The sequence below is a fragment of the Aquarana catesbeiana genome, linkage group LG02 (genome assembly GCF_042186555.1).
Source record: "Aquarana catesbeiana isolate 2022-GZ linkage group LG02, ASM4218655v1, whole genome shotgun sequence".
Lineage (NCBI taxonomy): Eukaryota > Metazoa > Chordata > Amphibia > Anura > Ranidae > Aquarana > Aquarana catesbeiana.
In genome coordinates, this window is record NC_133325.1 from 422,779,302 (window position 1) to 422,803,518 (window position 24,217).

Below are 24,217 nucleotides of genomic sequence, written 5' to 3' on the forward strand. Positions count from 1 at the left end.
AAACCTATGTGGAATGTCCATGTGAGAACATCCTGTGCTCGCCCTGGCTCTTTCCAACAGAAAACTGAAAGGAAAAAGAAGTGATTAGTGATCCCCCCTCCTCTCCTCCCTCTCCTCAGCTTCTACTAGACTGTGAGAGCGAAGCGGTTAAACAAGGCTCCACATGGCGGGCGGCCGCCCCTCCCTGCTCCTCCTCCTCCCCCCTCTCCTGTGCCTCTTCTGCCAGTAAAGTCCCGTTACATAGGCGGTCAGGGAAGAAGAAGAAGAGTCTTCATTGTACTGGGCGCCTTCTCCCTGCTCACCATCACTCTACTACACAGCGGGACCGGGGAAAGTGTGAGGAGAAGACAGGAGGGAGCTGAGGGGAAGAGCCCGGGAAGAGTTGGCTGACTAACATTATCAGAGCAGCATGTCTATCTCTGTGCCGCACAACGGAGTGCAGGAGGACAAAGACAACCTCATTGAACTGTTTGTGAAGGTAAGTGTGCCTCCTCCCATGTCCTGGCTTCATCTACTGCACATGGGGGACTGGTCAGTGTGGACCATGATGTCATCTTCCTAGTGAATGGGCTGCTTATACAACACCAATGTGCTGAGCTCTGTGACCTGGACTAAGCTGGGAGAAGATGGGCTCCTTCTATGTATGGAGGCTGACCTCTGAGGGATGGACAAGCCGGGCAGGTGCATGGGAGATTACCACAACCATCCTGACCTATCATGTTGGATGAGCTCTGTCCCCTGTGTACTTACATTCTCAGCATGATTCTGGGAGTACATGTGTCTCATCCTTAGGGGATCATACAGTAGAAGGTCACTGACCAATGGAAACATCAGTAGCAGGTGTCAGCAGTGATCATTTTGGCAGCAAATTTCGATTCAGTCTTAGGACTAAAATGACATTTTAGTTTTAGTCCCATTTTAGTCTTCTGCAATTGTTTTAGTCGAGTAAAAATGACATACGTTTTAGTCGAGTAAAAATGTCGTACGTTTTAGTCGAGTAAAAATGACGTACGTTTTAGTCGACTAAAACTCATTTTAGTGGTCTAAAATCTAATAGGTGTAATTAAATTGTAATGCACTAGTTAACATTTCTCTACAATTTCCAATCTCATTATATACTGCTGGAGTGAAAAATCGAATATGTTATTTATTATTACATTAAGGTACGAACATGCGCTACAGACCAGTGTTCATTTTGAAGTCAAATTTCAATTTAGTTTTTAGTCTTAGTCTTTTGACTAAAATGGCATTTTAGTTTAAGGCCCCTTTCACATTGTCAGACCATTCAGATCCACCTGTCAGTGGACCTGAACGGGAGCACCATGTTAATCTATGGAGCGATGGATGTCAGCGGTGACATGTCCGCTGACATTCGGCCCGATCCGCTGAAATCAGACAGATGGCCCTGCGTTCGCATCCGTCCCTGGCAGATTGAGATCTGGACACGCTGTCCGTTTTCATCCGATCTCTCCATAGCAACCAGCGGCGCTTGACAAGCCCCTCCCCCGCTCAGTGAGCAGAGTGGGACCTGTCCGCCGGTTCAGCTGTGATCAACGGAGAGATCTCCTACTGAGCTGGCGGACTCTGTGGCAGCGGATCCGCCTCGTGGGAATGAGGCCTTATGCCGCGTACATAAGAGCGGAATGTCCGACAGAAAAAGTCCGACGGAAGCTTTTCATCATCTATTCCGATCGTGTGTGTGCCTCATCGGACTTTCTTTTTTCTCAAATTCTGATGGACCTAGAAATAGAACATGTTCTAAATATTTTTGACGGAACCAATTCCTATCGGGAAAACCGTTCATTTGTATGCTGTACCGACAGACCAAAAACGACGCATGCTCTGAAGCAAGTACGAGACAGAAGCTATTGACTACTGGCTATTGAACTTCCTTTTTTTCTAGTCCCGTCGTAAGTGTTGTACATCACCGCGTTCTGGACGGTCGGACTTTAGTTTGACCGTGTGTAGGCAAGACTGCTTGAATGGAATTCCGTCGGAGAAACCTTCGGAGTTTATTCCGACGGCAAAACTGGTTGTGTGTACAGGGCATTAGTCGTATTTTAGTCATCTCAGTTTTAATTTTAGTTGACTAAAATAATATTCATTTAGTCGACTAAAATGTTTTAGTCAACGAAATTAACACTGGGTGTCGGTTGTCACCATTTGATGCTGCGTATTTGGCCACTAAGCTATAGTGCCCCAAAGGGAATAAAAGTGTATCTCTGGCCAGTAGAACTGCTGACCTCCAAACGTATAGTTTGGTGATCTAATATAACTTGGTGTGCCGCTCAGGCTCTTTAAAGCGGGGTGTGTAGATCTTCAAGCATGGGAGTGCTGATGCGGGATGGAGCTCGTCCTGCTTTGACTCAAGACAAAGGGGGAATCCCTGTAAGCCGCACATCTGCTGTCTGGAATCAGTGTAATGCCCCATACACACAATTAGATTATCGGACGAATAATCATCCGTCCTTTTTTTGCATGCTAATCTCAGATCGAATCTGAGTTTACTAAAGTCACGAAAATTCCCGCATGACAGAAAAAAAATTTGGAAGTGATGTCATGTGTTGTAATTTATTATTTATTTATTCCGATAGAATAATGTCGGATGAACTGTCCTGATCGGCTCTCGAAAGCTCTGTACTAATGATTTGATTATCGTACGATCAATTCGAAAGCGGTATTTTCCAAACGATTTTCTGATTTTTCTGATTTTGTGTGTGTGTGTGTGTGTGTGTGTGTGTGTGTGTGTGTGTGTATACAGGTCTTAAGAGTGACAACCACAGCCTGGACTCCAACCAGGCCACACCCTAACATGTTTCGCTCTGCTTCTCGGAGCTTAGTCATAACTAAGCTCTGAGGGGCGGGGCCAAACCTGTTGTAAAACCTTAAAGTAAGAATTGTTTAGATGGCCATAGCCTTAAAGGGGTTGTAAAGGTTTGTGTGTGGTGTTTGTTTTTTCACCTTACTGCAAAAAAAAAAAAAAAAAAAAAAAAAACACCTAGCAGTGACACCCCCCCCCACCCCCCCCCCCCCGTTTTAGTTACCTGAACCATCAAACTTGTCCCACGGGGATGCGCTGTCTCTCTGCAGGGGGTTTTCGGCTCTTGAGTGGATAGATTGATAGCAGCGCAGCCATTGGCTCCCGCTGCTGTCAATTAAATCCAATGACGTGGGGGGGCGGGGTTGAGTCCTGCTTTCGGCCTCTATGGATGCCAATTGCTGGACTTCGGAGCGTGCCCACAAGGTATCCCCCGGGAGAGTGCTTTTCCTAGGGGGTTATCTGATGTGGGGAGGAGCTAAGAGCCGCCTGGGGTCCCCAAAAGAGTCTCTCTCAAGTTATATTGAATGTTATTGAAAAGGATTCATTTTTAATCTGCAGCCCCTTTAATTTTCTGTAAAATGCAACATGGAGGTGTTCTCCACACAGAATGTGTAGAGAACACCCCCCTCAGATATGGCATTTCCAGCTTGTGTGGTTTGGCTATTTGATCCAAGTTAAAAAAAAAATTTTCTGGCATCCTCTGCAGCAAAAATCTTCTACTCCCTCCCCCCCCCCTTTTTTTTTTTTTTTTTTTTTTTGAGGTACTCTAAAGGGATGCAGACGCTGTCTCTTTCCTCATTAGAGCCCTGCAGGTGCAGCAGTTGATTAATGATTACAAAATCACTTCCATTCGCCTTCACTTTACACGTGAACCCAGACTAACGGGTATTTCTTCAGAATAACAAAAGTTAGGAATCTGCAGCAAAGTTTGTTAACCGCTTTAATGCCAAGCACTTTCACCCCCTTCCTGCCCAGGCCAATTTTAAGCTTTCGGCGCTGTCATGCAACACTGTACCCATATGAAATTTTTATCATCTTCTGGAGACAGAGCTTTCTTTCTGGTGATCTTTAACCACTGAGTATTTTATTTTTTGCTAAATGAATAGTGCAAACATTTGGTTTTATGAAATGTTGCAAATAAATGTTTTCTTCACTGATGGGGCGCTGGTGAGGCTTCACTGGTGGGGCTACACTGATCATTAGGGCCCTGATGATCAGTGTAAAGAATGTGCTCGTTCTGCATTGTCAGACTTGCCGGTTATCAGCTCTCCTTTCCTTACACAGAGACAGGGGGTGAGGAAAGAAATGCTGATAACTCACAAGTATGTTTACATGTGACCAGCTGTGATTGGACACAGCTAATCACATGATAAAGGGCCGCTGTGATTGGCCATTTACCCCGAACTGTGATCAGCTGTGTCCATGACAGAATGTCCTCAGAACTAGAGAGCTGCGGTGTAGCTGTCTTTCAGCTATAGTGCAGGCGGGAACAAGTTAAAATCCTTGCTCTTTACATAGATCATTCAGATGGGAATGGGTTGCTTGGGGGTTTTTTTTTTTTTTTTTTTTCCCCTCAACAAAAGTGGAGTTGCTCCTCAAGCCTAGTACACATTATTAGAAAATGGGACAAAAATATCTGTATTCAGAACGATTGCTCGATTTTCTGTTCATTAATATACTGCTTTCAAGAGCCAATATTGACTTTTCAGATGAAAATTTTAAAAGGGGCATGCTGAAAATGTTGTTTCATTCGTCACTAGGACAAACCGTTTTCATTTAATTAGTGCAGCATTTGTTCTTCCCCTTTTTTCTTTTTTTTTTTTTTTTTTTTTTTTTTTAAAATGAGCAAGGCCGCACATGATCAGAATCCATGGTCTACCCTGGCACATAGTTGCATTCGTGGGAAGTTTTCCTCTATCATTCGAGACTTTTTGTACCATTCAGTTGTTTTTCTTGTTTTCCACATGGTACGAACATTTGGGGAAAATCGGATGATTGTTTTTCTAATAGTGTGTACTAGGCCTTATTGTTCTGACATGTGCGGCCTGTGAATAGTTTGGATTAATCTGAGGAAGGTGGCATTTAATACAGCAGTTACTGCACTTTTTTGTTGGCATGGCCCCTAATTCAAAAAGTGTTTGCAAGAGTTTTGTAAAGCTTTCTGACAAAGGAAGTTCTTACTACCGCCACGTCAAGGTCTCAGTTACACTTGTGTTTGGGTGGCCAGTAAAAGTTCACATCTAAGTCGCTTTTAACACCCCCAAACAATCCCCTTTTATATTGCAAAGACAGCAGAAGGGGGAAGAATATATTCAGTGGCTGCAATGCTTTGCATCATGGCAGAGCACAAATTGTCACCACCTGCTGAATGCAACCTATTCAACTGAATGAGAGCGCTCCGCAACTTGTGACACTAGTGCGAGGCTCAATGGGGTTAAAGCAAGCGATGAGGAGGCTATGCAACGCCTCCTCGTCTGTTAAATACCCTCTAATAGTGATTTAAACATAGATCGCACCTCAGAGGGTAACACTAGTGTAAGCTAGCCCAGTGAGCTGGCATACATGACATATTCCCACAAATGGCTCCCTTGTTGGTGTGTCATGGCAACCAATGACTCGTCCCCAGCTCCATTCAGCTTCTGACTGGTAAATTGCCCAGCCCACAGGTAAATGTGAACAATGGGGGGGGGTGTATTGCTTGACATTACCCAAATAAGGCAATGGCCATTTCTGGACAATTGCAGGATCTCCCAACCGGTAGCTGAATGAGGCTAGAATGAGTCATTAGTAAGTATACATATATACAGCACTTGCACAAATAATAATAATAAATAAAGTGCTACATATAACACATTCATATAAGTACAAAAAAATTATTCTCAAATATTGTGCAAAGTGCTCCAATCAAAATAAAGTGCTTTAGTGCTCCAATAATAATTCCAGGTGCTGTGTGCCACGCTCACCTCTTGTGACCCCACTCACCAGAAATTATGGACCCTCAGCTTTGCAGTCTCTGGGTCATTTACGCTTGTGCTCTATTGATCTGGTGAGATGGGATGAATTCCTCAAAAACTCTCCATATGAACAGGGGTCTTGGAGATGGTCAGAAAAAACGAATTCAATAGGCTCCCCAAAAATAGAAAGAGAAGCTAATAGTGAAGTACTGTAGGGTCACACAATAAGCGCCTAACTAGCGCCACCTACTAGACTATGGGGAAAAAAACAGGCATCAGTAAAGAGAACAACTCTTCTAGGTTCGCCGCTGCTCGGTGTGCGTTCCACGGAGGGCGGAAGTGACCTCGGTGGTTTAAAATAGCCAGAAATCAACGCATTCCCCCCCCCCCCCCCCCCCAGGCGTCATCAGGACATTTGATGGCGATTTTTAACCTCTTTGGGGGGTTAAAAGCTTGCCACTTAAACAGCTGTAAAGCGCAGCTAAAACTAGTGGCGCTTTACCACCCCCACTGCCTCGGTGTGAAAGTGCCCTAAGTGTTTTCGAGACCCTCTCCAACAATATATGCTGCCTCTTAATGTGCTAGTTTTTTATTTATTTTTTGTTTCTCCTGCTGGCTCCCCCAGTGCTGGCTGCACTTTCCATCGTTGGGGTGGCTTCTTTGCAGCATACTACACACTGTGGTTAGAGCCACCCTTTTGTGCATGCTGCCTGTACTGACACAAGCAGGCAGGTTAAGAGGACAGCAAACACCAAAGACATGCCTCTGCTGTTCCTTATATTGATGAAGTGACAATGTGAACACAAGGGCAATCAATTCTCTGGAAGGTGGATCGGAGGTGTCTTCAGTGTGGCTGACTGAGTATGTCCGTGCAGGCAAAAGATTGAGGGGACACGTGCATTTACACTCGGTATGATGGGATATGGAGTTTTGATGAATCTAATATGGTGACTAATATTAGATGTGTGCCTTTCCCCAGAAGACGTTTGGGGAAGCACAGCACTGGAAGCCAGAGATAGCTTGGATGCAGTGAGACATTAGTAAGTACAAAGTGTTTCTTAAATGTGTAGCAAGGAATCGTTTACTAGGCAAGTAATTGGTGAATTTAGTACTACTTTAAAACCTATGCAAACATCAGTGATGAGGGTCAAAGAACAGTAACAGCCAATCATATTTCAGATTGCAAGCAAGATCAGTGGCAGATTAATTCTTTTTGTTTTTATATGCTATTCTTTGCCCTCAGCTCTTGCGGGCCTACACTGCAAAATACATGGTTTTGCTTTCACTGCTCAGTCCCATGTAATTGAACTTCAGTGTGACATGACAAGTGGTGATCTTGAAGGGCAACATTAGTAATTCATAATACAAATAGAAAAGCAGTTATTTCACCTTTTGGGTCCATTCACGCTTGTGCGCTGTGTATACATGCACAATAATTCTTATTACCGGAACTCATCTGCTCTATATGTAGTATGTTGTGATGCCAAGAAAAGGGTCCTGAATGGTTTTTCATCCATTGTGCATTGGCAGCCTATTCATAATGTGTGGTCTGCCTAAACGCAATGCACATTAATGCATGCCATAACATGCATTAACACTCTGCAATGGAAAGCTTAGAGGTAAGCCATACATGGTAGTATTTCTCTTGTTCAATTAGAGCAACCGCTTGTTTCTCTTGTCCAAATTAACAGCATGGACAGAGAAATCTCCCTTGATGACTCTTGTATTCTGGCAGCTGCAGCAGCCTGAAGGCCCGAATAGTGGCTGCATCATATTTTCCACCCAGCTCCTTTGATTTTTCAATCAAAGTTTGTTGACCCGAGTTTACTAACGGGGTGAGCCACTGTTTGAGTTTTGACTGATTCAGCGGGAATCAGGAGAAATTTTTAAGACTTGAATTGACTTTGAGGTAGTCTCCCCATCTCCCATGTATTAAAAAGGATGTTTATGACACTTTTATGGTGGTGTAAATGGACCACTGTTTGTGTGTGTTTTTGGTTTGGAAAAAATACCTTTTATGTTTATAAAGAGAACATAAAGTTTGGATAGGAAATCTAGCACTGTGACAATGTAGAACATAACCGTTCCCTTTTAAACTGACAATTCACTATACACTTTACTCGTATGATCTCCTTTCCAGGATACATCTCATCGTTGATCCAAAGCAGAGTGTGAGATCAGGTTTGTTTCTGTTCAGCAGCTGTTTATCTCATTGTTTGTTTTTAAAAGGACAGCTATGGTCACAGCATACACCTCTTCTTCCCCTTTTTTTTTTTTTTTTTATAATCTCAGTGTAAACAATAGTTCTATTTAGCAATCCAAATTCTTTTTTGAACAATCTCCTTTCAGTGTTGTGAGTTCTGCCTGTCTGCTGGTCATTTCTTTCCACACCTTCCTGGATTCCCTGCATGCTTTGCAGCTCCTCCTCCTCTGCCGTTTACTGTCATTTTCTAAGGACTACATGTCCCATGATACATTGCTGTCAGCAAGCAGTGATTCCTGTACAGACTCCACCTCTTACAACTCCTCCTCTCATCACCTCTGTAGTTCAGAAAGCAGGCTCTGTGAAATGTGTGACAGAGCAATGTCTAGGCATAGTGAATACTTGTCACAGAATTGAAAGAAGTAAATGTGTTGGGATCTTCACAAAGTAAATTTTTAAACCTCAAGATCATTCAGATTAATAGGAGTAGGCTACAACTAATTAAATTACAATGCGGCAAGTAATATGATTTTACAATTTCATTATAGATAGAATTTTAGCCTAGGTTCACACTAATGTTGTGTGGGAAATGCTGGGATCCGTGAGTGTTTCCTGCACTGTATTCAAATTCCACTGCCCTTGTGATTCTCTGTGTGTGTGTCGGTGCAATCTTAACACCTCACGTGCAGATCGCAAATGCCGCATGTTTGCCAGCACCAGATTACATGGTGTACAAAAGTACCATGCAATCAATCGGTTGCAGTGCGGTTCCAAAATTGCGGCATACATGACCTTGGTGCAATGCAGAGTGAAAACTGAACAGACTCAAATCATACCTCACTGAATCGTATGTGAATTAAACAGGAATTTACAAGTTCATAGTGTGCACCAAGGCTAAATGAAAGCAAGTCTGTTTTGCTTGCTTTTTTTACACCAGGTATCCTTACAGTCCTTTACAGATGTGTCAGACAGTAGTTGGCGAACAGGTTCTCAAAAGTAGTGTCACCAGAAATGGTACACAAATTTTAATACTTTGTAAATGAGTTCTGCAAGAATTATATTTCCATGTTCTTTTATAAATTCCTTACTTGAGTTACTACTAGGACAAAGGCAGAGAAGATCACAAGAGGCAAGTTCTGGAAAAGCTTACATGTGGGCCAAAAGTCACTTATTAGAGTTGTTTTGTTTTATAAGTGAGTCTTTTAGAGCCCTTGCACACTGGGGCGGAGGCGGCGTCGGCGGTAAAACGCCGCTATTATTAGCGGCGTTTTACCGTCGGTATGCGGCCGCTAGCGGGGCGGTTTTACCCCCCGCTAGCGGCCGAGAAAGGGTTAAATACCACCGCAAAGCACCTCTGCAGAGGCACTTTGCCGGCGGTATAGCCGCGCCGTCCCATTGATTTCAATGGGCAGGAGCGGTAAAGGAGACACACCGCTCCTTCACCGCTCCGAAGATGCTGCTGGCAGGACTTTTTTTTACCGTCCTGCCAGCGCATCGCTCCAGTGTGCAAGCCCTCGGGGCTTGCACACTGGAATGAAAGCAGCGGCACTTTCGGGGCGGTTTGCAGGCGCTATTATTAGCGCAATAGCGCCTGCAAACCGCCCCAGTGTGCAAGGGCTCTTAGAACAGACTATTTTTTTAATTAATTAATTTTTTTTATGGAAAACCCTTTTGCTTACTTGTCCTTTCATAAAATACACCACTAAGTATTTTTTTTTTTTCCCCACACATATTTGGGGATTTTTGTTGTTAATGGCGAAGTAGTCATTTATTTTTAATGCAGGAATAGTTTTGACATATGAGTCATCTGTGTTGAAGACATAAATTAACATGGAGGTTGGCAGCACATGTAGCCAGAGGTTTTGGGTGTGTCTGTCTGGTTACTTATGCCAGTTGTTAACATGGGCTTGTGCCAGAAATAAAATAAAGCTCGGGTTTGTTCAATGTGTAAATTAAAAAATGGGCGCTTTATTGATGGCATTTTATTTTAAGGATTTTCCAGTTCACTCTAAATGTATTACAGTGAATGCTGTCTTTTCTCCAGACAGCAGTTTGAGTGTGATGATCCTTCTGCTGTTTCCGATTACTCTAGAACTGAAATCTGAATGTTGGGGAGTTATTATATGACAGTTTTAGATTAGTACAGTGTTTATTTGATTATTGACCCTGTTTTACTACTCCATTCTTGAAGATATCCAGGAGTTTGCACACAGTAGTCTCTGGTCTACACTGTACTAGATGGCATTGTTTATAGCCATAAAGACTCATGCTAATCCTCCATTTAAATAGATCTTGGCATGTGTGTCCAGCTGTAAACCACACAGCCCCTTTTATGGGGTAACAATTACTCGGCACAATTGCATCAACATTGTGGCACAGCATGAAGAACTTTGACTGACCATGGCCACACACATACAATACGCAAACACTCACGTCTTCACGTCAGTGGAAAAAGGGATAGAACTATCCAAAGGCTTTAGTACAGTATCATCTGGCTCTGCAGCACCCATTGTATCATTTTTAAGTTGGATCTTTGTGTTGAGTGCAGCAGGGATGAACTATATATTGCTCCTATTGTCCAGATACAATAAAGTAACAAAGCTAGCCATTTTCACACTGGGCTGATATTGCAAAAGTGCCTAATCAGAGTTTTCTTTCGTTGAAGAACATGTCAAAATTGTACATAGACCCGGTGATATTGGCAGATGCAGTTACATGAAATTACAACTTTTTGTTAGGTCAAGGTTTGCAACGCCCTTCTAACCTACCAGTTGGTTTTTGAATGTCCTCAGTTTCCAATAGGGACACATGGGAGGAATCTGGCCAGAACAAGCTTTTAATGGAGACGTTGACACTTGCATGTTTATTTCAGCGATCTATAGATAGATATACAGTGGATCTAAAGTCTACTTACCCCTGTTAAAATGTCAGGTTTCTGTGATGTAAAAAAATTGGACTAAGATAAATCACTTCAGAACTTTTTCCACCTTTTTAATGTGATGTTAATGTGTTAAACTGTACAACTCAGATTAGCAACAAACTGAAATATTTTAGGTGGAGGGAAGTAAAAATAAAAAAAAAATAAAATAATAAGGTTGCATAAGGCTCGATTCACACCTATGCATGTTGCTTTTGAGCGTTTTTGGAGGTTTTTATTTTTCATGCTTGCCACGTTTTTGTGCCGCGATTTTGCCGCGATTTGCGTTTTGCGTTTTTTTTTTTTTGTTTTTTTTTTGTTTTTTTTTTTACAGTCTTAAAAAAAAAAAAAAAAAAAAAAAAAAAAACGCTGCAAAAACGGTGCACTTGCGTTTTTGATGCTTGTCCATTGAATTCTATTACATGCAAAACGCTGCATTTTGCATGAAAAAAAGTCCCTGACCCTTTCCAAAAATGCAGAGAAACAAAAAGGCATTGATGTGAACATGTTCCATAGGAACCCATGTTAAAAAATTCCCGTGCATTTCTGCAAAATGCAAAATGCATCAAAAAACGCGCTAGTGTGAATGGAGCCTAAGTGTGCCCACCCTTAAAGTGGATGTAAACCCAAAGTCATCCTTTCTAAACTACTGCCATAGGGGTTATCTATAAGGATATACATGCCTCCTGCATGTATCTTTACCTGTCAAATATCTCCCCTCTGTCTGTTATGAGACCTGGAAAACTGCATATTCTGTGGGTGGAGTCGTGATGTCAGTAGACTCCCCGCCCACCTCTACACTCCCCTTGTCAATATACATTTTCTTCTGTGTATTTCTTACACTGAACTTCTGCTATAATCTCTAACATCCAGTGAAAAGACAGGAAAATAACCACATGACTTCAGCATGCCAAATCATGCTGAGGTGTGGAACAGCCAATCCTTGCAAAGCTGCTGAAGAAAGGAGTGGGAGAGGGAATTAAAAAATAATGCATGTCTTAGGCTAGTGCACGAGATGTAAATCACCTGTCACTCATAGTAAGGGGGAGGATTTGACAAAGTTTTTCTCTTTGTCAAGATTTGTCTCACTGAACAATAAGAGGATTGCTCAGAGATGGATTAACTCTTTGTGGCAAGACTGGGCTCAAATGATAGGAAATCTTATACTCTACATTATGACAGAAAAAAAAAAAATTGGGGGTTTACATCCACTTTAAACTAATACTTTGTTGAAGCACCTTTTGACTTTATTACAGCACTCAGTCTATTTGGGTATGGGTCTATCAGCATGGCACATCTTGACTTGGCAATATTTGCCCACTCTTTGCAAAAACTTTCCAAATCTGTCAGATTGCAAGGACATCTCCTGTGCACAGCCCTCTTCAGATCACCCCTACAGATTTTCAATCGGATTCAGATCTGGGCCATTCCAAAACTTTAATCTTCTGGTGAAGCCATTCTTTTGTTGATTTGGGTCGTTGTCCTGCTGAAAGTTGAAGTTCTCTTCATGTTCAGTGTCAAATATTACTGTCCCATTTTTAAGTAGTCCAAGATATATTTTCTCACTAACCCTGTGCCAGGATAGCACAGGGTGACTTAGACATAAGAGGTGTATGGGGAGCTGAAACAAGGGCATCTCCTACTTTCCAAGGGATTCTGAGTTCCACGGGCCCTCCCGTCACATTCAGCTTTCTAGCAGAAGTCTGACGGTTGTGTGCCAATATTGACTGGTATTCAGAACTGTTCATAACTCCCTTTTACCTTTAACTAAGCCCCCTGTCCCAGAAGAAAAAACCACTCCAAAGCTTGATGCTGCCACCAACATGCTTCACTGTAGGTATGGTGTTCTTTTGGTGATGTATAGTGTTTTTTGCACCAAACATATCTTTTGGAAATTATGGTCAATAAGTTAAAACCTTGATTTCATCAGACCAGAATGCACGCATTTTCCCACGTGCTTTTGGGAGACTTCAGATGTGTTATGGCAAAGTTTAGCCGGGCTTGGATGTTTTTCTTGATAAGCAAAGGCTTCTGTCTTGCCACTCTACCCCATAGCCCTGACATATGAAGAATACGAGAGATTGTTGTCACATGTATCGCACAGCCAGTACTTGCCAGATATTTCTGCAGCTCCTTTAATGTTGCTGTAGGCCTCTTGGCAGCCTCCCTGACCAGTTTTCTTCTCGTCTTTTCATCACTTTCGGAGGGACGTCTAGTTCTTTGTAATGTCACTGTTGTCACATATTTTCTCCACTTGATGATGACTGTCTTTGCTATGTTCCATGGTATATCTAATTCCTTGGAAGATCTTTTTGTACCCTTCTCCTGACTGATACCTTTTTAACAATGAGATCCTTCTGATGCTTTGGAAGCTCTCTGCAGACCATGGCTTTTGCTGTAGGATGTGACTAAGAGGTGTCAGGAAAGATAAACTTTATTTGGGGTTAATCAGAGGCACTTTTAAATGATGGCTGGGGTGTACTGACTCCTATTTAACATGGGTCTTCACTTACCTCTGTATCTATAGACTTTGTGGAGAAATACATCTTCAACGGTCACAGCTGAAAATCCACTTCTTTCCCCAATTACTTTTTAGAGAAGCAGAATCATGGCAGCCTGCCAAACTTCTAATGTAAAATGTGTTTTCTATTTAGGCTCCATTCACACCAGAGTGTTTCGCTTACTGGCATTTTTTTTTTTTTTTTTGGAGTGCATTCTGCCTTCCCCTCAAAAAATTAAGTCAGCAGCTACACAAACTGTAGCTGCTGACTTTTAACCACTTACCGACTGCCACACGACGATGTACGTCCAAACTTTGGCGGCGGATATCCCCGTTTTCGTGCGGCGGCCGTCTTTCAGATAAACGTGGTCCCTGTGGCGGATTCACAGCGAGATCACTTTTATCGGTGGTGGGAGAGGGCCCCTCCCGCCGTGATCCGGTGCCCTCCGGAGCCGTCGGTAGCGGCGGAGGCGATCGCATCTGTCTCCGTCCTGTGTCTGGAGATGAGTGAGGCTAAGATGTCGCCCACTCATCTCCATGACACTGCTGGGTGGAAGCGACGTCAAAACGTCACTTCTGCCCACGTCTCTTAAAGGCACATTTTTTCAAATGTAATTTTTTTAAAGGACTTTTTTTTTTTTTGCATTTTAGTGTAAATAGGAGATCTGAGGTCTTTTTGACCCCAGATCTCATATTTAAGAGGTCCTGTCATGCTTTTTTCTATTACAAGGGATGTTTATATTCCTTGTAATAGGAATAAAAGTGACACAATTTTTTTTTTTTTTTTTTTAAAACGGTGTAAAAATAAATAATACAAATTAAAATTTTTTTCACCCCCCCCCCCCCCCCCGTCCCGATGAGCTCGCGCGCAGAAGCGAACGCATACGCGAGTATCGTCCGCATATGAAAACGGTGGTCAAACCACACGTGAGGTATCGCCGCGACCGCTGTAGCGCAAAACATGCAACCTGTAGAATTTTTTTTTTAAACGTCGCCTATGGAGATTTTTGAGGGTAAAAGTTTGACGCCATTCCACGAGCAGGCGCAATTTTCAAGTGTGAAATGTTGGGTATCAATTTATTTGGGGTAACATTATATTTCACAATATAAAAAAAAATTGGGCTAACTTTACTGTTGATATATATATATATATATATATTTTATTTATTCAAAAAAGTGAATTTTTTCCAAAAGTGCGCTTTTAAGACCGCTGCGCAAATACGGTGCAAAAAAGTATTGCAACGACCGCCATTTTATTCTCTAGGGTGTTAGAAGAAAAACCATAATATATAATGTTTGGGGGTTCTAAGTAATTTTCTAGCAAAAAAAACTGTTTTAAACATGTAAACGCCTACAATCCAAAACGAGGCTGGTCCTTAAGTGGTTAATATTGGGACATTTGCCTGTCCTGAAGTCAAGCGATGTCAGTACCGCATCTGATATTTCCATTGGGTGCTGCCCCTGCCATTGCTGTTAAGGGAACCCAGCCGTGAAGCCTTTCGGCTTCACGGCCGGGTCCCTACTGCACATGCGCGAAGTGCGGCTGTGCTCTTCTGCTGGCCCGACAGTAGGGGAAGGAGGAGAAAGCTGGACTTCTGGCGTAGCTCGCTGCGGCGAGGTCCGACGTAGGTGGGGACAGGGTACCTGTCAAAAAAAAAACATTGTTTTAAAAGTATATTATAAGTTATTAATGTGTTGTAGAAGTATATTATAAACATTTTTACAGCTCCAGGCATTTTTGTTTAGCCAATAGAAACCACTAGGGGGAGGAGAGGAAAAGGAAATTAAAGGTGGAGAGCTGCCATTTGAGTGTTTTTTTTTTTTTTTTTTTTATGAGCATTTTTCTACTCAAGTCAGGTGTTTCTGTTGAAGTTTGTGGGGTCAAAAAAACGCTTATAATCTGCCAAAAAGAAGCTCCTGTACTTTTTTTGCTCTTCAGGCGACAAAATGCTCATATGTGAACAGGGGCCTTTGAAATAAATGGGATTTTGGTTTTTGGGTGTTTTGACGCTTCAGAGTTTTTACGAACTGAAAAAATGCTCAGGTGTGAACAGCGCGTTATGCTCGGTTCACGCTAGCCCAACTCCATAGTTGTGCTGACTTTGACTTTTTACATTCCGCTGCATCGAAGTCAGACCAAAGTAGTGCATAATCCTTTTCTAAAGTCACAGACTTGTGTAGTAGTCAGTTAAGACAGCTCTCATAGGGAAACATTGAATTTCACATGTGATCCAACTTGGGGTCTCACAAGGCGGATCCTATGTCGCATCAGTGTGAACCGAGCTTTAGGCTCCTTTCACACTTGTACGACTTGAGACCCAAAACTGCAGGACATGTGAAATGCCATTTATGAAAAGATGCAAAAATACTCTTGCGCACAGGTGTATTGGCTAAAAGATCCCAAGGGATTGGGAAGGACTGTGGATTTCGGCCTTGCTGCTCTTAAGGATGGGATTGTCCTAGTGTTAAATAAAAGAAGAAAAAAAGGAAGAGCGCACCAGCCTAGTGCATTATCCTTGACAGATTTATTTAATTAAAAGCAAGATAAAATCTACTCACAAAGGTCGAAGAAAAAATCGCATTGTATATGGCACAGAGGCAAATAGTCCAGTGGTAGCAGTTTTCCAGGTCCCAGGAAGGAGGCGTACGGACTACTGCTGGCTAACGCGTTTCGAAGGTTACCCTTCTTCATCAGAGCCTTAATAGTGTTGGTCTTCTGCTGGCTTTTATACATGTGTCCATCCAGACAAGACTGGTCGGGTTAGTTCTATGGCTCCTCCCTTAATTAGTGGGCGGTCCTCTGAGAAGGGTGGGGTCTTATCTTTGTTATCATTATTATAAGGCCATAGTATATTTATTTTTAAAATGTTATTAAAAAAAAAAAAAAAAAACTTTTTATGTTTAATATGATTTTAGTTTAATTTATAGTTTTATTTGTAATTTCTAGTTCTAGCTCTGGTATTTTGATTATTAGTTTTTACTTTTTACTTTTTACTTTTACATTTTTAATTTCTAATTTTTAGTTTATAATTCATATTTATATTAGATTTATATCAGAGGCCATGCATATAGTCAGGAGTGCAAACAACCAACAACAGACAGACTAAAATAGTCCTGCCAATTCTAATATGTATATGAGCCAAGGCATATCAGAAGATAAGCTCATCTCCCCTCTCATCAATACATTACATACATCAGAGGACACTGATTAGAGGTCTAAAGTCGGAGATAGAGTAGCATACCTTGTGGTGTATACATCTGATGGCAGCTCATTCACTCGAATACAGTGTCTCTGTGGGGACTGTGGCTGTATCAGCTTCCATTGCTGACAGATCTTGGCCGGTGACACGTTCCTGTGTCCTGTAGAACCTGGTGGAACGCACGCCGCTCCTTTGCTTCCAGGTTGCGGTCCACAGGGTGGAAGTGCAGTCGTGACGTCATATCCCGTGCGCCAAAGATTAACTTACTATGGTAAACAATAGCCTCCATTTTGCCGTAGGCAAAGATAGAGGCCAAAGTCAGACAAAACCGTCTGAACTATAAGTTAGAAGGAGATAAAATTTTATATATATATATATATATATATATATATATATATATATATATATATATATATATATATATATATATATATATATATATATATATATATATATATAACTATATATATATATAACATATGATTACACGTGTAGACACATATATAAGCATACACACTACCACGTGAAGGACCCGTATAGGCTGTGATCTAGTCTTATGGTAAATGTATATTGGACATATCTGTGAGAGGGGTATTACATTGATGTAATCTATGAACTGAAATATAAGATCAAATAGGATATGGCTTAAACAATGGAAATGAGATGATAGTACCTTTAAAACCTCTATGTAAAGAGTGATATATGGGGCCAGGTAATGAATGTCACAGCAATAATAGGTTTAGTAAATTGAATGGATATAAAATTAGCCCTCCACAGTGGCTTAGTGCTAGCATTTATACTATTTTATGTATTTCTGGGTCTTCATTTAGGCCTCCTGGGGCGAGACTTCCGAGGGTAAAGATCCAGAAGGCTTCTCTTTTGCAAAGCCTCTGGTGTCTTCTTCCTGTATCCAGCTCGCTTCCAATAGACTCAATCCCGAATACTTTCATGCCTGCGGGGTCCCCTTGGTGAGCCTCTACAAAGTGTCGAGGGACTGGATATTTGTCTCTTAGATTTATGATGCCGCATTTATGTTCACCAATTCTAACTCGCATTGGACGTTGTGTACGGCCAACGTATAGACGCCCACATGGACATACGATACCGTAGATCACATACTCTGTTCCACAGTTTATGAATTGTTTAATTTGGTGAATTCTCCCATCTCTCCCTGCTACAGGTTTTTTCCTATGCCACATGTACATGCATGTGCCACAGTTCTTAATACCGCACCTGTAGCATCCTTTTTGGTCAAATATTTTTGTCCAACTATTAGTTGGTTTGCTGGTAAATGTTTTTACCCTACTTGGGGCTCCTAAGATCTCGGGGTTTCCGGAAAACAATATTAGGATGATCAGGGAGTGTCTTACCCAAAACAGGGTCATTAGGATGATCAGGGAGTGTCTTACCCAAAACAGGGTCGTGCTTCAGAATATTCCAATTCTTTTTGATAACATTTCTGAATTTCGAACGTGTATTGGGTAGAGAAACAGGCCTGTTGGATATCAGGGGTAGTCTGGTATCGAGATTTTTTGTTGTTCGAATCACCACTAGGTGGATCATCATAGAGAGCCAGATACTTAGAAAAGGCTGATTCTATGTGGTTGGCTTCGTAACCTTTTTCTCTAAATTTCTGCATGAGGAGTTTGCTCTGTTCTAGATAATCTTCTTTTTTGGTACATGTCCGTCTAAGGCGACAAAATTGTCCAAAGGGGACATTCTGTATCCACCTGGGATGGTGGTTACTTTTAGCGTGTAAGTATGAATTTCCCCCGCTGGGTTTAAAATGAGTTTTGGAAAAAATGTTGCCATCTTGGTCACTCTGTAATTCCAAATCTAAAAAGACCAGACATTTCTCATCTAGAACATGAGTGAATTCTATCCCAAATGGATTGTTTTTACAGTGTTCTAAGAAGTTCTGGAGACTTTGATCCGACCCATCCCAGATGATCAGAATGTCGTCAATGTATCTCGCATATAGGACCAGATTTGCCCCAAAGGGATTGTTTTTTTTTTTTTATATAACATTTTAAAAATAAATATACTATGGCCTTATAATAATGATAACAAAGCTAAGACCCACCCTTCTCAGAGGACCGCCCACTAAGGGAGGAGCCTTAGAACTAACCCGACCAGTCTTGTCTGGATGGACACATGTATAAAAGCCAGCAGGAGACCAACACTATTAAGGCTCTGATGAAGAAGGGTAACCTTCGAAACGCGTTAGCCAGCAGTAGTCCGTATGCCTCCTTCCTGGGACCTGGAAAACTGCTACCACTGGACTATTTGCCTCTGTGCCATATACAATGCGATTTTTTTTTTTTTTTTTCGACCTTTTGTGAGTAGATTTTATCTTGCTTTTAATTAATCTGTCAAGGATAATGCACTAGGCTGGTGCGCTCCTTCTTTTTTTTTTTTTTTTTTTTTTTTTTTTTTTTTTTTTTTTTTTTTTTTTCATTTAACACTAGGAAATGCCATTTATCTCTGAGAGCTGACACTAAAGTCACTGCGACTTCAGAAAAGGTTTTTGCACTACTTTGATCTGACTCTGATAAGACTTCAATGCCAGAGAGTGTAAAAGTCACTTTTAAAGTTGTGTCAAAGTTGCACTGGAAATCGTGCAACTTTGGAGTCCACTAGTGTGAAAGGAGCCTAAAGCCAGCCAAAGGTGGATCAAAATTCGGCCAGTTCAGCAAGACCAGCTTAAGGCTCCATTCTCACCGCTGTGCCGTGTGATGTGGTACCATTCATTCTGAGTGGCACCCCAAAGCAGCTTCTCAATGCACATGAGTTGCAGCACAGCATGACAGTCAGCAATGCCATGCACTGCTGTAAATGCTGCATGCTCTATTTTCGTGTGTTGGGTAATACATGCAAATAAGCTGTCTTAAGTGGTCTTAAACTCAAAATCAAAAAATGTAATGTATTGCAGCTTGCCAATCATTAGGTGTGTGTGGGTGTGGTGGTTTAAAATATATATATATATATATATATATATATATATATATATATATATATATATATATATATATATATATATATATATATATATATATATATATATAAATTTTTTTCACCTGATCTGGCCAGTAACACCCCCTCTATTCGAGTGCCTCCAATCTGGATGGAGATGCCTTTGGACAGCAGCAATGTCAATTTGGGGGGTTAGTCTTCTATGAGCTAGCAGATTTAGATACAATAACATATTGAAGCCAAACTCTAGCTCGCACTGCTGTTACACAAGAAGTTACAGCAACAGGTTGTTATTTATTTTTTCTCTTTTGGAATAAAGGTTTTACGTTAAAGCTGATCATTGTAAGCACCCCTGTCAGCGGTAAGTGGTTTGTCTCATCTCTCTAAGCCCCAGTTCACATTTATGCGAATTCTATGCAGATCAGATGTGATCCGAAAAGCAGAGATTCCGATGTCATGTAAAAAAGCATTTCCAATGAAGGCTGTTCACATATATGTAGTGCAAATTTGATCCAGTTCAGAAAGGGTCCTATGCGAGTTCAGTGCGGTGCGAATTTCCATGGGCTTCTATGGGACCGGATTGAAATTGCAGTCCAATGTTCACATCACTGCAAATTATTTTTGTAAATAATAATTTTTTTTTTTTTTTTGCCTAGATTTTATAGAAAATATATTTGGAGATGTGACCACTTACCTCACAAATTTGGATGAAAAATGCACATGCTAAGCAGAATTCGCATTGCGATGTTTAAAAAAAAAAAAAAAAAAGTTGCAATGTAAATTTGCACTGTGTACCGCTTTAAATTCACACCGCATCAGAGTGAACCGGGGCTAACTGCTACATATGCAGGAAAGATTATTCTGTTGATGTCTGCTCTGCAGATCTCCTATCCTAGACTTTGGCACTAATGTCAGATCTCCACCCCAACACAACTGTAGTGCCGGGGTCTGTAAGATCTGCAGCGCTTACACCCGAGCGGGCTGGAATCCAATCTGCTTACTTCTGTTTGTGTTGCTTCCTTTGAGTGATTAATCATTTCCACGGCAGCCAATGTCCTTTTATATTGGTCTGACCTGATGCTGTATTGTCCTTTATTTATAACCCGAATCATTGAATTCTAGTCTGGCAGCAGACATACAGCTGTGACTGATGAATGGCATTCTCTGACCTGATATTACTCTTCTTTTGTCGTAATGTCATTTATTCGTGCCACATACTGGGAGTTTGCTCTGGGGGGGATTTGTGTCCTATTTTCATTTCTAGCTGCCTGGGATATGCACTCTTTCTGAAAACTAAGCTTTCCATACTCTGCAAATACATTTATCAAACAAATACGACTATTTTAGTAGTCCTATGATAACTAATTAGATTTTTAGTTTTAAAACTTGTGGAAGTTTGAATTTTCCCACAGTTCAATTTCTACCAGGACACCTCTGAAGCTTTGTTTGGATTATGGACAGCTGAAGTGTATCAAACTCTTTTGTTATGGAAATTACTTTGGTACAGCCATCAGCAATAACAAAGGACTTTGCAGTATGGCAGTCTGCATTGCTCATACAACAACCAGTCAGATTCTGGCCTCATTTCTGTAATCTGTGTTGAAAAAAGGACAAATGGCACTTGATTTATGTTTTGTTTACAGATAAATACACTTAAAGCGGAGTTCCACCTTTCAGGGGAGGGGGCAGGTACCTGGTTTTGACAGGGAATATTGTTGTCTCCGCGCTCAGGATAATAGGTTGCAGCCTCCCCTAATTAGCTCCCTAAGGGGACTAACAGTATTGAAAATGCAAAAAAATGGGGTGTATGGCGCTACCTTGATTCTATCAAAATAGGGAATACAGGGAACTAGTGATAGGAGCAGTCTCCCTAATGTGCAAAAAGTGTGCTCCCTTACCTAATTGATAGTGCTAAATAAAAATAAATAGGGATATCCCAGATTTATCCACACAGAAAAATATATTAATATATGGTCACAAAAACATACATATAAATGTGTATAAAAAAAAGTTATCAAATTATATAATTCATTCGTTCTATATACCCGTGATATACATAAAAGCCTAATCACACCTAAATGAGTGCTGTGAAGTCCACAAATATGAAAAAATTCCAAGTAATGCCAAAAAATTGACAAGTTCCCACTTCTGGCTAACTTCGCTGCCACAAATTAATTTGTAAGTTTGGCTCCCCTCCTTCCCCTGCCGCCGGGCCATTCACAAAGCGCAGCATGCTTCGCGCATGCACAGTAGGGAGCCGGCTGTGAAGCTGTAAGGCTTGCCTTAGCCAAGATGGCAGCGGCAGCACTTGAGAGCCAATTGAAAAATTGGCTCGGGTATAGACACCGCTGGATTCATGGACAGGTAAGTGTCCTAATATTAAAAGTCAGCAGCTACAGTATGTGTAGTTCCTTACTCTTAATTTTTTTTCTAAAGGAGCCTGGAGCTCAGCTTTAAGGGAAAAACATGAACTAGGCTGATAATGACCTAACACATCCATGAAGGACTGGGTCTGCACAGACTGCTGTTATCCTCTATTGCTTGGCCCAGCCCATGTGCTGTATTCACACAGGAATAAGGAATACCTAAGATGATAAACGCTGTGCAAGCTAAGTCCAGGTTCACACCTGTGCTTCTGCCTAGCGGCACTATCGAGTGTTGTGCTGCGCAAAACTTGTAGGTTTTCTCCGGGTACTCTGGTTTCCTCCCACACTCCAAAGACACACTGGGAGGTTAATTGGCTCCTGTCTAAATTGGCCCTAGTATGTGTATGTATTAGGGGTGCGCATCTTCACTGGTCTCACGATTCGATTCAATTACGATTATCTGGTCAACGATTCGATTCCGCGATGCATCACGATTACCGACGAGCTCCCACTTCCGCTTGGGCCGCCTAGGCGGCCCTTTCACCCTGCAATCTTCTGGGAAACATCACAATTCCCAGTTTGTCAAACGCAGCCACTTGTGCCCGTCAAATGCAGCCATCACTTCACTAACCCCCCCACAATGCACGGGCCACCACTGGTGCTGACAGTTCCTTGGCATTCCTGTTTGCACCTTCCAGCACACTAGGAGTTAACAGTGGAATGTGCACAGGATAGCCAGGGACCTGTCAGCACGGAGCGTGAGATGTAAGTAGAGTACACATTTGTACTCTACTTACTGTTGTTACAATTAATTTCTTTTAATAAATGCTGTGTTACAATGGATGATGTGCCCCGCTGTACTGTATGTGCCTTTTAAAAAACTGTCACTTCATACCTAATTTCACAGTAGCACAATACATCCCGCTCATGTGACTCCCATCCCGCCCCCCTCCTCTCTCCGCTCTCAACTCATGTCTCCTGAGTCCTGACGTCAGCGGGGAATTCTCAGCCCCGCCCGCTGACTATAGCTATCGTATCAAAAGAGGCGGGCGGGACTGAGAATTCCCCGCTGATGTCAGGACTCAGGAGAGCGGAGAGGAGAGGGACGGGCCAGGAGTCACATGAGCGGGATGTATCGTACTACTGCGAATTTCGGTATGAAGTGACAGGTTTTTTTTTTCAAAAAGTACATACAGCGGGGTGCATCATCCATTGTAACACAGCATTTATTAAAAGAAAGTAATTTTAAAAATACGCTCCGAGCGCTTTCCCGTCAGGGGTGGGGCTAGTCGTCATGACGTCACCTGCAATCGATTTATCGGTCCTTATGCATCGATGCCGCATCGGGGACACCCGAATCGCGATGCAACGATTAATTTCAGCACCCCTAGTTATGTATGAATGTGAGTTAGGGACCTTAGATTGTAAGCTCCTTGAGGGCAGGTACTGATGTGAATGTACATTACAATTTGGATATTGTTTGTGGGGGTGTGGGTTTTTTTTTTTTTTTTTTTCTCTAAAAAAAAAAAAAAAAAATTACTTGATCTCAGAAGCAGGCAGATGCCATCACAATTCTGGGCATCGGAAGCCCACTTGTGTTTATTTCCGAGATTAGGTGCAGCTGGCTACCCAGCATGCACCTCCCGATCTTGCTCCTGCACAGTAATAACGCTGCATGGTGCAGTTAGTTGGTTGCCATGACAGATGCAGCGGAAGTTCCCGCCCTCTCCTTATGGCAACCTGTCAATCAAAAGAGAATCGGGCGATTTCCCTTGTACACCTGGGTTTGACACCAATATCTCAGGAGTGAAGGGAATCACCTGATGACAACATCACATAGGCAGCCAGGACCGGAAGTGCCGACGCCATTTAGGACAGCTCTGCAGATGGGCATGGGGGAAAAGCAACTTGCAAAAGTGGACAGGTAGTGAAACAAAATACTTTGGCATGCAGTAAGTTTCCAGGACAGAAGTTGGGGTCTGCACAGCAAAATCTGCATCTGCTGACTGTGTTTGAGATGCCATTAACAAATAATTGCACCACAAGCGCAGTGCGCGTTTGCGGCACATTTCCAAAATGCACATAAAACATGTTTTCTGTGCATGTTCCGGAAATGCCAAGTATGAGTGGAGCCTAATAGGGAGTAGCACAAGATGCTTTCACATGACCTTTGACACTACAAAGCTGGTCCTATGCACACAGGAGCTCCCTAGACAAAATTTGGCTTGAACTTTTGTATCGGGGGTTATATAGCACAAGGTAGCTCTGAGACCCCTTTTTTTT

The 24,217-nt window shown here is 42.0% G+C and overlaps 1 protein-coding gene across 1 annotated transcript in view; it reads left to right on the forward strand.

Moving 5' to 3' along the window:
* Positions 1–269: 269 nt before the first annotated feature.
* The window catches only part of CLIC4 (chloride intracellular channel 4), a 138,598-nt gene continuing 114,650 nt past the window's right edge, over positions 270–24,217 (forward strand). Inside the window, exon 1 of the mRNA XM_073615472.1 lies at positions 270–478. Within this exon, the coding sequence (XP_073471573.1) occupies positions 410–478 (69 nt within the window). The 5' untranslated portion in view covers positions 270–409. The remainder of the gene's footprint in view (positions 479–24,217) is intronic.